Below are 15,778 nucleotides of genomic sequence, written 5' to 3' on the forward strand. Positions count from 1 at the left end.
CGCTGTCAGTTTCAGTAAACCGCCACAATCTATTTTTGCGGGTGTGCAAAGGCTGACTGAACTTTGGGAGAGGGAACCATAAGGCTGCATGTTAAAAGAGTCCCTAGTGTTTGCACAAAGTCAGGGTGGGAGTTGTCTCTGGTTTCCCCTCTGAATTTCTCATCCAACCACACACAGCCCTTCATGTCCCATTGTGTGTCATGCTTGAGACTCCCCTGACACACCAAAGCAGCTTTTTGATGCATAGGGACAAGGGAATGTACCGGAAGGCAGGTGAAAATGCCCTGTTGCAGAACTGGACCCACTCATGGTTCTTTGGATACAAGGCAGAATCCTGAAAACAGTGCTCACCAGCGGCATCATCTTCTGCTCACCAAGCTCCTGCTTCTTCTCTTCCACCTCTCGTCACATCCAGACCTTAGAACTCATTCCAGCATATGTTTTGACACAAAGCCGTGATAAGTTACCTGCAATACTAGAAAACTTGTGGATTTTTTTGCAGGAGCTTTGGGGTGTGTGTGTTCTGCTCCCCTTTGTGCAGTGTGGTGAAAGAACATCTCTCTCCCACTTCCATCAAACCTGGCAAGCCAGTCCCCCCCCCCAAGTACCAGTTCATGCCCACATGTGGGTTTAATGTTCAGAAATGGAGTACGTAGGCTAAATCCAATATGCATAGACCCAGATCTCACAGTCAGTCCCCCCCCCCCACCATAAAATCTCGGTCTCTCGACATTGGATTAAACATGTTTGTGGACCTATGTGTGGATATCTGGTGGAGCCAGGCATGTTGGGTAGGCAGTCCTGTTTTCCCACCATGCATCGCATCATCAGAGAGTGATCCAAATAAGCCCGTTGTTGAATCTCACCCAACATCCAGTTGCCGTATATGATGTTTGCAATTCCATTGTGGAAACCAGAACGCTGAGTGAATGATTATTGAAGGGAGGAGAAAGGGAAACATCACATTTCTGCAGGTATAAGAAATGATGCAGCTATGGGAGGAAATGATGGGCATATGTTTGCAACAGGAGCGGGAAACCTGATTTTAAGAAATTGTATTAAATTAAAGTAATTTGGTTGGATTTGTAATAATTTGGGAAATTAATAAAATAATAATAATTGGAGAACATAAGAAGCTCCCTTATACAAAGTTAAGAAGAAGAAGAGGCAGAGGAGGAAGAAGAAGAAGAAGAAGAAGAAGAAGAAGAAGAAGAAGAAGAAGAAGAGTGTGCATTTGCAATGCAGTATCCTTACTCCAGATGGATTCCTTGAGAGCCAGTGTAGTGTAGTGGTTAAGAGTGGTGGACTCGTAATCTGGTGAACCGGGTTCGCGTCTCCACTCCTCCACATGCAGCTGCTGGGTGACCTTGGGCTAGTCACACTTCTCTGAAGTCTCTCAGCCCCACTCACCTCACAGAGTGTTTGTTGTGGGGGAGGAAGGGAAAGGAGAATGTTAGCCGCTTTGAGACTCCTTGGGGTAGTGAAAAGCGGGATATCAAATCCAAACTCTTCTTCTTCTTCTTCCTTGAGGGGAAGATATTCAAACGATGAGCAATTATCGGGGAAACAAATGCATAAACCCCAAATACCATGGTACAGAGTGAAATGATTCCGAAAGAGAAAGCTGCAGACTTGGTTACTGTTATTATCTGGTCCTTCCCCCCCCCCCATTGCATTCCCCAGCTAAATTATGCTTAGAAATCATTTTTGCAAATTAGTTTCATGGTCTGTTTCCCTGCTACGCAAAAGTGGATTAAAAAAATGTTGATCTCTTTGGCTCCGAAACAATGGTTTGAGAACGGAACGGAGTATAATTTAACAACCCTGTGCTGTTTCCCCAACCCCGTTTTGCTATTAAGACAAGCAAACTGCAGTTTCAGTTGGACGCAGATAGTGCAGACAGAAAATTGGAAATGTTGTGATTAACTCAGCTTTGCTTAGTCGTTCAAGCCCTATTACAAATGCAAAAGTTTTTTGGTTTTTTTAAAATGTTCACTTCATAAGTGGATGGACTCTTTCGGGGGGTTGGAAATTTAATTTTATTCCACTGCTATTTCTCAGCGAGCAAGGCCCGCGGGCCCACACATTCTTTTCCCTTCCATCTTGGTTTCTCGCCTTCTTTGAGGGGGTGGAGGCAAAGGGAGAAATAGCATAAAATATTTATGGAGTATTTATTTAGTGCATTGATAACATCCACCAGATCTGCTTGCCATCCTCAGAGAAATTCAACCTCGGAAGTATATAATTAATTTCTGCAATTTAATAAGGGAATTACAGCATTGGGGTGCTGCACTTCAAGCTGGCGCTAGCTAGCTAGCTACCTTTTCCATTCCTATTATGAAAATACGCCGGAGAGGAATGGCATCTAATTTTATCCATTCTCCGCTATGCTTCACTCATTAATATTTACAAAGAGCCTTAAGAATGTTTGGGCAAATTCTGAAAGTATCTGCTCTGTTTATAAAATCCTGTCCCCAAGGATCCGTCACATTCTAGCGTCACGTTGTACTGTGACCAAGAGACAAATCCTTCATTGGGGCTAGGCAGAGATGAGCATGCTTTAAGCTCAAAGACTGCAGTTGCTAGAATCTCTGAAGGCTGGAAGTTGTGTGTCGAGACCCCATGGCCGCCCCCTCAAGGATGAAATAAAACACAAGGACACAGGATATAAGGTTAATGTTATTGGGCAAAATTTGGCCACAACTTTATTGGTTACAGAATGTGAGCGGTATTGGCTTAGGCATTGAGTGGACCTGCAGAGCAGGGAGTCAAGTAAGGGTAAACCACTGGTAGGGGGAGCTCCGTTGATTCAGACCAACTCGAGCTCCCCCTGGGTTCCCAAGGGGTCGTGGCATGGCCCTAGCCCCGCCCCGGGCTTCGGACAAGATCTACACCCCCGGATTCCTTTAACAGAATACCCTTAAGCTTGGAGGGGCAGGCAATGGCCAGGCCTCCCCTCCCCCATCATAAGGTCACCCAGTGCCTAACCACAACACCTTACAAAGTTGTGACAGTTGCTAAGCGGTAGGCGAAAACCACATGGCCAAGCCAATCTGCCAAGTGGAAAAATTCCTACCAGGCCCCTGACAAGGGCAGGCGACCAACCGAAGTCCAGAGCAAGGCCATTGAAGAAAAACCTGCAAATAGGGAGGGAAGGTGGGAGATTGAGGAAGCGAGCCGAAAGGAAGCCCTCCGGCTTGCACTTCTGCCTTTAAAGGGTAGTCCCGGCCACCACCACCCCAGCCGGCCAGTTGGCCAGCTGTTTGCTGACGTGGCCGGGCATCCTCCGGGCAGCGAGGGACAAAGTCCCCCGCCCACCCGGAAGTGAGAGCGCGACCACGCGGTCCACCGCAACTCCTCCCCACAGTTACGTGGAGTGGATTTGTCCATCCAGTTCCCTCCAGATGACAGCCCAGGATGCATCTCTTAATTTTGCCCATAGTATTCACAATCATTTCTGTAGCACCATCAATTTGATTCAATTTAATGCTTGTATGCAGCAGTTCCAGCAATTAATTGGGGTCCTCAAAGCAGCTAACAGGAATAGCAAAGGTGGACTTTAACTAAGTTTTACTCAGAATGGCCGAGATCTCATCTCACAAAGAGCGTGCTGTCAGCTTTATCAGCCTCTCCAGGGACTTTGCAACATGCGAACCCTCATTCAGCACGTGCAACTCTGTAGTAATGGCTGTCAAGTTGCTAGTCAATATGTAAAAGTGAAATCTCAATTTTTATCCGGCTGGTATGTTTATGATTCTGGGTTGCAGACCCATTGAAACCCATGAACTCAGGTTTGTCATGCTTATTGGCTTCAGTTTGTCTACTCTTGAGTAGGCCTGGCATTGGACACAACCCTCTTATCTTGCTGTATGTAAAAATTGCCCAAGAAATCTTTTTTTAAAATTTATGCTTGCTAGTGAGAGCTGTCTCAGATTACCTTATCACAATTATGATAAAAAGTTGATTTTAAAAAAATGAAATGATCAAAACAACACGAATCAATGGAAATTGAAGGGAAGCAGATATTGGCTGAACATTAGGAGACACTTTCCAACAGTAAGAACTGTTTTGGAGTAGCTCCGGGGTCTGCACTTTCTCTTCACTGGATGCATTTAAGAAGATGCTGGACAACTATATGCCAGGGATGCTGCAGTTGCATCCTGCATTATAGAACCTGCACTGAGCAGGAAGTTGAACTAGGTGACCTCCCAAGTCCCCTCCAATGCTAAATTGCATCATAGAAATCTGTCTTATGCTGAGTCAGACCACTGGTCCATGTGGCTTATAAGAATAATAATTATTATTATTGATGCCCCGCCCATCTGTTTGGGTTTCCCCAGCCACTCTGGGTGGCTCCCAACAGAATATTAAAAACACGACAAAACATCAAACATTAAAAAACTTCCCTAAACAGGGCTGCCTTTAGATGTCTTCTAAAAGTCAGCTAGTTGTTTATTTCCTTGAAATCTGAAGGGAGGGCGTTTCACAGGGCAGGTGCCACTACCAAGAAGGCCCTCTGACTGGTTCCCTGTATCCTCACTTCTCGCAGCTATCATCTTACGGTGCTATGAAATTCCCCACAATGCATAACTTTTTTATTTGCATTTTCAAAAGTGGTCCACATCGCTTAAAACATCGGCAGAATGCTGGAGAATCTGTGGGCGGCTCCCTTCACACACAAATTAAGGGGGCAGACTTTAAATCATGTGGTGAGAGCTCCAAACCCCTCACAAATTAAAGGATATGCTGAAAGCTCAGTTTATATAACTGTAATATGTACTTATCTAAGGTGACTGACAAGTTTGTATGGGCACCCTTGTGCATTCCCATCATATATGAAAAAGTCTGACAAGGCATTTGTACCCATGGGCATATCTCTGTTGTTGCTCCAGGTAACTGGCAGAAATCAGCATGTCAGCCAGGAAATGAAAGGTGACAGTAAGACGGATTTCTATTTGGATCAAATTAATTCCAAATTTATTGTCGTCTCCTAGGTAATTGTAACTGGAAGGCTCAAAGGACTTCCTTGCCACTACCAGAAATGATTTTCTGTTTGCTGAACACACAACAGAATCTCAAACTGTCATGGAAACATAGAATGCATAGTTTATGGTCACAGTTGTTTACCATTGTTTCCAGCATTTCTCAGATTCACTTGTGTTGCACAAAGCAACAAAGATAGAAAATGGGTCATATTTTCTTTGTGTGTTTTTATTCTACTATTCCTTTGATAAGCTTAGTGTAGTATGCATGGCTTTATCCCCATAACAGCCATGTGAGGTAGATTATGTTGAGAGAGATTATAGAGTTAGATACCTCAAGGTTATTCAGTGAGGTTCATGGCTGAGTAAGGATTTGAACCTGGGTCTCTCTAGTCAATGATGAGCATGGTTGCTTGGCTTTCTCATAGCTTACGTTTCCTTTCCAGCCTTTTGGAGGTGTTACTCTGTCCGTTTTTTCACATTTTTATAAATGCATACAACGGCTCATAACACCCTCCACTTGCTTAAGGTTGGGCGTTTGTTGAGTAAAAATGCAATTGACTGATTGGAGTGGGGACCTGGTGTGGGCCATTCAAAAAGATAAATATACAGAATTCCAGTGTGTTATCGTTCAGGGTATAACCAGGCTGTTCGGAGCTTGGTCATTTATTTCCCTTTGTAGCAGCACCAAACTACATGAGACACCTGGTACCTGTCTGTAAGCTTTGCCCCACAGGTCAAATAACAGCTCCGGTGTATCCAGTCACAAATCTCCCAACATCTCTACTCGTTATGCTGCTAGACACACAACCCAGCACACGGCAGTAGAGACAAGGGTATGCTTGGTTCTTCCTGGCCCCCATTGAGCTCTATGGGATGAAGGGTTGTTCTGCCTGAGGCATTGGCACCAGAGATGACTGGGGAGCTATAGTGGTGAGTGAAGAAAGCACGGAACTCTCCCCGCTGCTCCAACTTGAGGAACCTTTGGCTAAACACTGCAGTCAAATATGACTTGGCAAATGCAGCCCAGTTAATGCCACTGGATATCTTGTTTTTTAAATGCCTCGTTTTGGCTAGCTCAGCTGTTGTACAGCCCTGTTACAACTTGCCACAAGAATGGGGCAGGGAGGAATAGGTTATCCACACCAGCCCCACGTTTGGTGCCATGTTTATTCCCATCAGGGGTGGGGCTAGTGCCCACTGAGGAATGGTACGGCCAAAGGCAGGGAGCCCCACAGCAAGTGGAGCCAAAAAATTATGACTGGCAAAGCTAACTAATTCGAGTTTTGTCTCCACCCACATTCTTGCTGCTCAGTACTATGAGAGCAACACTGAGGCTTAGGAGGAGGAAGCTGACTGGCAGTGCTGCCCCCCTTGTAAGTAAGAAGGCAAGCAGGTGGGGCCAGCTCAGGGCACAGTACGTTTTGTGGGGCAGTGCCCCATTTGCCCTAATGGATGAGCCTCCACTGAGTCCTTTGTAATTTTGTGGAGTACAATCAACAGTCCACTATTACCTTCTAGACTTGCTGTCTTCTACATCACTTTTCTGTGGACATCTTTCCAAAAGAGTGTTTGGCGAACTCTGCCAATCATCTCAGACCAGCTTGGCTTCCTGAAGAACCCTGAAACGCAGTTTCCCCAACCCGGTGCTCTCCAGATGTTTGGCACAACGGCCCTGAACCTAGAGATGCAGCGCTGGCTGTGCAGTCCAAAACACCTAGAGAGCACCAGGTTTGTGAAGGCTGTCGTCTCTTGTCCCACTTGTGTGCTACGTGCTCCCCTGTGCATTCCACAGCGGCCGTCTGTGGAACCAAGATCCTTCATAATTAATGCGCCTGTCATTCTAATAAAAGCCTTTCCGTTCCTCCGGTGTTTTCAGCTATGCTGCTTTGTCTGGCAATTATGCCTCTGTGACATTTTTAAGCAGCCTCTGGTTACCATTTCTCGACGTTGCTTTTCAGACAAACTCGTTTGCTGCAGGAATCCAGATGGCCAGGGGCGTTTGTCTTGTTTTGTACCTCTTATGCAGGGACGGACAACTTACATTCCCTACACACACACACACACACACACACACACACACACACACACACTTCACAGATGGGTGCGGCTGGCCACCTGTTAATCACCTGATGTCAGAATTACCGTACACCAGGCAACATCTGACTGGCACTTTGGAACACAATCAGCTGATCAGCAGGACTTCAAAGGACAGTGCAGGGCACTTTGCAAGGGGCTTTGCAATCTGTGTGATCACCGGGCCTAATAATGAAGGGCTTCTGACTTGTGGGCAGGGGCTTATTGCAGTAAAATGCACAAATGAGCTGGTTTCAAGGCTAATGGGTGCCACACACATTGAGAAGTCAACCCCCCCCCCCTTTGTGCTAGAAAATAGTATGGTTTTACCTAATGGCTCATTTCTGTGTACCTGGGAGCTCATTTCTGTGTGATATAGTGGCATCATTTCACTACACTTGATTCAGTGCTCAGAAGATGCAATGCTGTGCCCATGATGGAATGACAGCTTGTGCACAGGTGGACAATTCCCCTGCTGGGGTGCTTACAGCTTCCTTGATCTGAGGCTTTTTTGTTCTTGAAAGCACCATTCTGCAATGCGCACCTCTCATTGCACATGTGGGTCTGGATTGCATAAGTCTGTCCGTGGCTGGCTGTTTCTGCTTTGGGGCAGAAGGCTTGACTTAGCTGGCCAGGTAGCCTCGTCTCTCTCTGTTCAAAGGCTGCTGGTCTCTCCCTTGGTATACCAGATGATACATTTCGCATTTCTTTTATTCTTGTAGTTCAAGGTTGGGCAACCTGCGAACCTTAATTTCATGCAAATAGTGGTGGGGAGTGTCAGAAAGAGAGATAACTCTTTGGTCTTCAGCTCTGCCCCCTATGGCTCCTGGGAGATTATCATTGGGGGGGGGGTTGTGTGTCCCTCAGCAGAAAAAAAAGCTTACCAACCTCTACCTATAACCTTTGACAGACTTCTACATTGGGTTTATATTCCTCATATTTTGGTTTACTTTGGTAGGATGTGCCTGGTTGTTGTTGTTTTTTTAAAACCCATTAAAAACAATGAAAAGTTTGTCTTTCAAATTCAGTCCCAGGTCCTGTTTTTAAAAAACTGGCTGCATGTCAGGTGGCTTCATAACACAAAACTATCACCCTCACCCATTTAGTTGACACAGTAACTGGTCCTTTGGGGAAAGTGTTGTTTGACTGTAGAACTGTTAGTTTAACTGACCATATTACGGCAAGCAAACCAATGGCCATCAATAAACTAGTGATGAATGTCAGCTCAATAAATACGATTTATCGGACTTCCGGCAGCTGACGCCATTGCGGGTGGTCGTGGGCTGCTTCGGCTGCGAAGCACCCAGTCCATCCCGGGGGTTAGGAGCCCCGCTACCGCAAAGCGGGGCTCCGGTTGGGGTGCGGGAAGAGCGTCCCGCACCCTGGGCTCCCCGGCTGTGCCCGTTGTGGCTCCGAACCCTTCCCCCGCTCCCCCTGTAAAGGGGGAGTGGGGGTGAAGGGACGACGGAGCCGGGCTATAGGGGACATGCCCCAACCGGGATGTAAATGCGGCGACAAAGCCTGTGATGAGCGTCTAAGTTCTACCTGTCTTTAGTGAGTGTAAAGAACCCAGAGGCGGTGAGTAATTGATTGACTCTTTGTATCTCTGGAACGATCTGGGGGAAAGAAGAAAGGCAGCCCGCCTCCCTCCCTTCGGCGGATGAAAGGAATTAACCCTTTAAGTGACTGCTGCCACAATAATTGATAGAAAGTATCTGGAAATTGAAAACTGAGACTGTTGAGATTTCCCTTCGGGGGTTAACTGGGGAAAAAATATCTCCATTTGAAGTTTTGGTCTTTATACTCCGGCATCGGAGAAATGGCGGCGACTTGGACTTTCGTGGGAAAAAGTTGAAACAAAGGAAGGAAGAGACAGGAACTGAAACTTGATACCCATCCTCCCCCCCCAAGATGCTGGACTTTGCGCTCGCGCTGGCATTGAATTCTGATTTGGAGGATGAGGAAATGCTCACTGTCTTTCAACTGGAACTGCTTAATCGAAAACTACAAGCCTTGAGTGGAATTATAAATGGAAAGAACTTATTTTCCACAGAAGAGGCTTTTCAAAAGTTCTACACAATGGAAACAAACTTTTGCAAAGAGCTGGGAGAGGTGTTTGAAGGATGGTCTGAGATGGCTGGGCAACTCCGAATGGAAGGGGGGCCGGTTTCTGGGGGTGGCAGCCCTGGAACGGGAAGATTTACAATATCCAGACTCCGAGGTGGCAGCTCGGGGGCAAGGGACATAGAATTAAGATTTCTACAAGAAGAAGAAGTATGGCACAAAGAAACGGAGAAACCCAGAATAGAGGGGATGAATATCCTGAAGCTCGATGCAAGGTTTGTTGGGAATGCAGCCTGGTTCTGTGGACATCCAGAAGAAGATAATTGGAGATCCGGTCCTGGTGAAAGACAGAAAAAGACAATGGACAGAGGGGGAGTGGGTTGAAGTATTAAATGTATAATCTGAATGGTCTGCCACGGTATCCGAAATCGGAGTGTGAAGTCTGTTAATTACAAGTTTATTTTAAATAAGTAAGGAGATATTGAATTTTAAGTTAAAAGCAGCATGATAAAGGATAGAAGAATTAAGTTTAGCTATAAGAATATTTGGTCAAGATTTAGGTTATAATGCAAAGACTAAGACAATTGTGTTTTTTCTTTTTAAGTAAAGTTAAATTTTTTATAGAGAAAAGTTGTTAAGGAAATAGTATATTGATTTAAAACCGAAGGTGTATAGGCGGGGGAAGTCAAACGTCAAGATTCAGAACTAGATTTTTTTTTTTGTAAGGTATATAGATAAGAAGAAGAATCCTGACATTATGTGTATTTGTATTTGTTTTGGTATTTGTAGGTGTGGGGTTGGGTTTTTGTTATATTATGAAAATGTCAATAAATTCTGTTAAAAAAATAAATAAATAAATACGATTTATCACTTTTTTTAAATAAAAACAAACCCCACACACATACACAGTTTTAAAAACTGCTTTTTCCCTTGCTGTGCTTCCCGAAGACCAGAGCCATCCTGCTGATCTGCTTCTGCGGGGGGAAGGGAAAGAGGCTAGCGAGTTTTCATTCTTTTTTATGTCCTCTAGGTTCACAATAGAACAGGAAATTGATCTGAAGGATGTTCTGAAGGGCCTGGGAATTACAGAAGTGTTCAGCCGGAGCGCTGATCTCACCGCAATGTCTGGTAAGAGGCTTTCTCTACACATGTGTTGCGTCCTTGCACATGTTCTTAAATGGGGATAGATTAAATTGACCTCATATGGCAGGCACGTCCAAGAGACTGCGATCTACTCCCAGTATTAAAAAAAACTGGCAGTGATCTACCCGATCTACCCATTGTCTTTAGAGAAAGGAGGGGCTTTTTCAGGGGGGAGAGGCAAAAGTTGTTGAGGGGGGAAGGCTATCCTTTAACAACAACACTAACAAGTGCACAAAACAACTGACGGCAGTAGACTATTAAAGATTGCCCTTTTGACACTATGTAGGGACAGCGCAAGAGGGGCAGGGGGCCCAGTGTATCCTACAGTGGTGAAACACTGGTACATCCACACATAATGAAACCACCTAATATAATCCAGTGGATGTAATCTTCCTTTCATGATGGGCAGGAATATCTGTTAAAATGACCATGGCCCAATGACCAGCAACTGGGCTGATAAACAGCACACACCCATGCACTTTTATTAGGAAGCAAGTCCCACTGAGTTCAATGGAGCCTGGTCCAGGTATGTCTAGGATTGCAGTCTTAAACAGGGGAAAGGCGGAACTTGGGGAAACAAAATAAAAACAATTCCACCGCTTGTTTATGTATAAATTGGAGTGGCTGCTTGTCCACCAAGAGGTGCTCAAGGCAGTTTCCAATCAAAGATTAAGACATCATTAAATGTGTCTGGCAAAGGATACTTGTGCTTTGTAAAACAGCAAGGGGGGGATCTATGAAGGCATCACTGTGCAGATACAAATCTTTTTAACGACAGTGGAATTGGCTGAACTACCATTCCGTAAGAACAATGCAATCGCCGTCTGCCCAAAGAGTTCTGCTTCTTCAAGAAACTGTTACAAAAGCCCTCTGCGTCAATGGGAAGCCTCCACACACTGCCATGACTTTTAACAAAGTATTAGTCATGCCCGCCTCTATTAAGGGATCTGACTCCCACCTCCAATTAGGTCTGACTGCCATGCTTGTTAAAGTTCTCACTTGCGTATTCTCTCCCCTTTATCCCTGTGCATTTCTCACCCGCGGTTTGATGCCTCTCTGTATTGGGTGGTTCAGGTGAGCAGTAAGGACACCACTGGCAGCTGGCGTACAGCCAGCAACAGTAGTCGGCTGATAATTACTATGTCAGTGCCGCAACGAGATGGAGACATGTCATGGCCGCAACAGAAGTGATAGAGTTTTTGTGTCCTATTATGCATTGCAGGGCTACCCAGATCATGTAGGCATCTTATCTTTTCACAGTAAGACGTTGCGCTAGCCGTGATTTAAGTAAATCTTGTAGTGTGTGTGTGTGAGTCATTTGCTCTATTCCTTTTCTGAAAAATGGAAAAGAACAGCCTCACTTCATTAGAATTGTGATCCATTAGGTTCAACATTCTGCTCTGGTAGGGATGTGCCAAAAATGTTAGTGTCAAACTAGGTTAGTAATGGAGCGTTCAATTAATCCATTTTTACCGCCTGCTTAGATTATGCTTTCTGGAGAAAACAGTCAAGAAGGCCCCATCACTCAGAGTATAACATAGGGTTGCCATATTTTAAGAAGTAAAAATCCAGACAGCTCAGCTTTTTTTTGGACAATCGTCCAAAGTTGTTGAGCTTTTAAATTTTTAAATTTAAAATTCCTTTTGGGCACCAATTTAGCTCCCAACCCCTGGACATTACCAGAATTTTCCAGTTTATTTGGTCACCCTAGTATAATGCTGTTTGCCTACTTGACCACCTGATTTGATCCATGGGAGATACATTGTGCTGAGACATGGAAGTTCCAGTTATGTTTCCTAGCTTAACGGATGTTGATAGACAACTTGCTCCAGAAAGACATCTACTCCTTACCAAACAAATGAAAAAATGAATATGAAGGTATGCTCAATATTAGAATCGTCTTGCTGCAAATTCAGCTTGCAGTGTGGCCACAACGTTTGAAGGCAGGGTTAGTCACAAAGACCCCTTAATGCAAGTTGCTGGACCAGTCCCTTACTACAAATTGCTAGCCCCCATTTCCACACTGGCATTTCCAGGGCAAGTTAGAAAATGCAGGCTTCAGATCTATTAGCAGGGTAGTCAAACAATTGCCTTCTGCCTAATGGACTGGAGGAAATGAAACTGATCACTCCTCTGGTCTTTTTTTCCTTTGCAGCTAGTACTGAAATCAATTAGGCTGGTAGAGGAGGGACAAAGTGGTCTGTCCCTCCTTTGCCAACCTGCTTGCTGACCTGTGGCGACCAGGTGAGTTGTTAAGCACTAGTCTCTGTGTTAGGCTGGTGCAATATTTGCTCTGTTTACAAGTATACAAGCATAGTCTAAGTGGAGGCAAAAACAGCATTCTACAAGACAGACAATCCTACAGAGGGCAACCTGGACAGCCCTCTAGACTACACCTCTAATTCTAGCTTAAGCCATCTAGAAATTCTCAGCTCTCCCTTTTCTGTTTTTCTCTCCTGCTTTCTTTTTGTTTTAATAATAATAATTTTATTATTTATACCCTGTCCATCTGGCTGGGTTTCCCCTGCCACTCTGGGCAGCTTACAGCACATAAAAATTTGTAAAGCATTAGACATTAAAGATCTCCCAATACAGGGTTGCCTTCAGATGTCTTCTAAAAGTCAGATAGTTGTTTATTTCCTTGACATATGATGGGAGGGCATTCCCTTCTACTACCAAGAAGGCCCTCTACCTGGTTCCCTGTAACCTCGCTTCTCACAGTGAGAGAACCGCCAGAAGGCCCTCGGTGCTGGACCTCAGTGTCCAAGCTGAACAATGGGGATAGAGACGTTCCTTCAGGTATACTGGGCTGAGGCCATTTAGGACTTTAAAGGACCAACACTTTGAACTGTGCTCGGAAACGTACTGAGAGCCAATGTAGGCCTTTCAGGACCAGTGTTGTATGGTCTCGGCATTTTTGTTTTTTAACAAATCCATTTGGATTCCCCCACTTCCTTCCCTTAACTGGAAGGCCTTCATCTTCTACAAGCCCTGATGAGCATCGTATTCAGAAACGCAGAGAGATCCCCAGCTTTCAGGAGATATTTAATCATGAGCTGTCTTTAATACAGTCAACAGAGGCCGTGACACAACGTTGCTGTGTTTTTTTGTTTTTGTTTTTTTAAGTATTGGACCATTCCAGCTTGCAGGACAGGATTAAAACACTGATCCTAAAGCTCCCTATTTGGAGGCAAGTCCCTTTGATTCAAGAATCCGTGTGTGAATGTGTGTGTTTAGAACTGCCACATCAGAGCACATGTGACTGTGCATAAAAGGTAAAGGACTCCTGGACGGGGAAGTCCAGTCCAAGGCGACTATGGGGTTGCGGCACTCATCTCGCTTTCAGGTCAAGGGAGCCGGCGTTTGTCCACAGACAGCTTTCCGGGTCATATACAAAATCAGGAGTAGAATGGGTCAGGCAAAAGCGAATAAGCAACAGTTCTTTAGCCTGTTGCTAGAACAGCACACCAGTGAATTAAATTGAGCGTGTAGGTGATGTGAAAACAAAAGAAATTACATGTTTCCACTTGGTACATCTGTTGAACCAACAGTAATAATAAAGAGTAGCACATTAGCAAAAGGATAGAACAAACTATTCAGAGGGGAGGAAACAAAACAGCTACTAGACTAAGACTGGATATGTAGGTCATCTGCTTCAATGCTCAAGTGTTCATAGCCTTATTATCAATTACCAGATCCTGTGACTACCTGGAGAGCACAGTCAACGTGTTAAGAGTAGGAGTCACCAATGGAACGGAGGGGATCCTAAGTCCCTCTGCTATAGGATTTGTGAGTTGGAAAGGCCCTTGGAGGTTCTCCAGCTTAGCTGTTTCCACCCTTGGATTCCTAGATGTTCTGAACTACAAGTCCCATCATCCTTAGCCAGCAGGGCCAGTGGTCAGAGGTTATGGAGGATGTTGTCCACCAACATCAAGGGACCCAAGGTTGAAAAAGGCTGTGCTAGTTCAACCCACTGCTGAATGCAGGATCTACAATGCAGGATGCAACTTCAGCAACAATAGGGAGCTTGTGGACTGCCAGTTGTTGTTGGACCAAAACTCCCATCATCTCTTACCATAAACGCTGCTTCCTGGGATTGATGGGAGTTGGAATCCCAAAACATCTGGAGGCCCACAAATTGCCAGTGTCATACAGCATCCCTGTCCAGCCTCTGCATCATTGTCTCCAGTGAAGGAGAGCCTTCCCAAAACAATCTGTTTACCGTTGTACCTTGGAAGTTGAACGGAATCCGTTCCCGGAAGTCTGTTCAACTTCCAAAACTTTTGAAAACCAAATGGCAGCTTCTGATTGGCTGAAGTAAGCTCCTGCAGCCAATCAGAAGCCCCGCCGGACGTTCGGGTTCCAAAAAAACGTTCACAAACCAGAACAATCACTTCCGGGTTTGCGGCGTTCAGGAGCCAAAACGTCCGAGTTCCAGGGCATTCAACAACCAAGGTATGACCGTACTGTTAAACATCCTATTTAACAATAGGAAATTTCTCCTAAAGCCTTGCTGATAATCTTTTCTCTTAAACCGGGTGTAGAGAACATTTTATAGCCCAAGGGCCACATTCCCTTATGGACAGCCCTCTGAGGGCCACATATCGGTAGTGGGCGGGGCCAGAGGCAAAAGTAGGCAGGACAACAAATGTAGGCTAGTTTCTACTTGCATGCCCCTCTGCCCTTCATACAGGCAAGCAAGAAGCATTATCAGAGTTCAGAGGTCCCCCAATTCCACACAGCATTGGGGGAGCCCCTCGTGCGCACGTGATGTCACCTGTGATGTCATGCACATTGGGAGGAGGCTGCAAGGCCACAAAGAGGCACAGCAATGCCCAATGCAGGGAGGTCCAACAAGGCCCCGCTGCCATCACGGGGAGGCCCAGCCCCTCAAGATGGACGGAGGCTCATCCCCGTACCAGCTTACTTTGGGGGGTGGCGGGCTGAAGTGTCCTCATCCCCATAGAGTTGGTGCCTGCGTCAAGATTTCAAGGGCAACTTCCAGCCAAGCAAAAACAATGGCAAGGCCAGTGAGGCATTCGGCCTGGGGAAAGGGTCCAGGGTCAGATAGAGATCCCTCAATGGCTGAATTCAGCCCCTAGCTCTGAAGTCCCCCGCTCCTGCCTTAAACTGAGAACCAGCAGCTGGGCCACAAGGGAAGCGGGTTTGCCTCCACAACCAGCTTTCCAGAGGCATGCGGTTGCCTGGCCAGTGCCAGCAACAAAACTGGCCTCGGTTGCTCTTTAGCTTGATCCAGTAGAGCATTTCTGACTGCTTCCACATCTTCATTTAGCTCCTTCAAAGTGCTGATGCAGCGGGCCCAAGGATTGGGCTTTAAAGCACAAAAATCAGCAGCTGCATTGAACCGGCTATGCATTTCATCCAAGAGACAAATTGTTTTCCTAGAGATTTATACTTTTCCTGCACCTTTACCTTATGAAAACCAGCAGGCAAACCTTAAACCCACAGACCTGTTTTTACACCACCAAATTAACTCCTCTACCGTTTTAAAG

At 45.5% G+C, this 15,778-nt stretch overlaps 1 protein-coding gene across 1 annotated transcript in view; it reads left to right on the plus strand.

Annotated features, from left to right (window-relative positions):
• The window catches only part of SERPINI1 (serpin family I member 1), a 91,879-nt gene that overhangs the window by 63,434 nt on the left and 12,667 nt on the right, over positions 1-15,778 (plus strand). Inside the window, exon 6 of the mRNA XM_033150592.1 lies at positions 10,153-10,250. Coding sequence (XP_033006483.1) covers positions 10,153-10,250 — 98 coding nt within the window. The remainder of the gene's footprint in view (positions 1-10,152; positions 10,251-15,778) is intronic.

This window comes from Lacerta agilis, chromosome 5 (assembly GCF_009819535.1).
Source record: "Lacerta agilis isolate rLacAgi1 chromosome 5, rLacAgi1.pri, whole genome shotgun sequence".
NCBI classification, from domain to species: Eukaryota; Metazoa; Chordata; class Lepidosauria; order Squamata; family Lacertidae; genus Lacerta; species Lacerta agilis.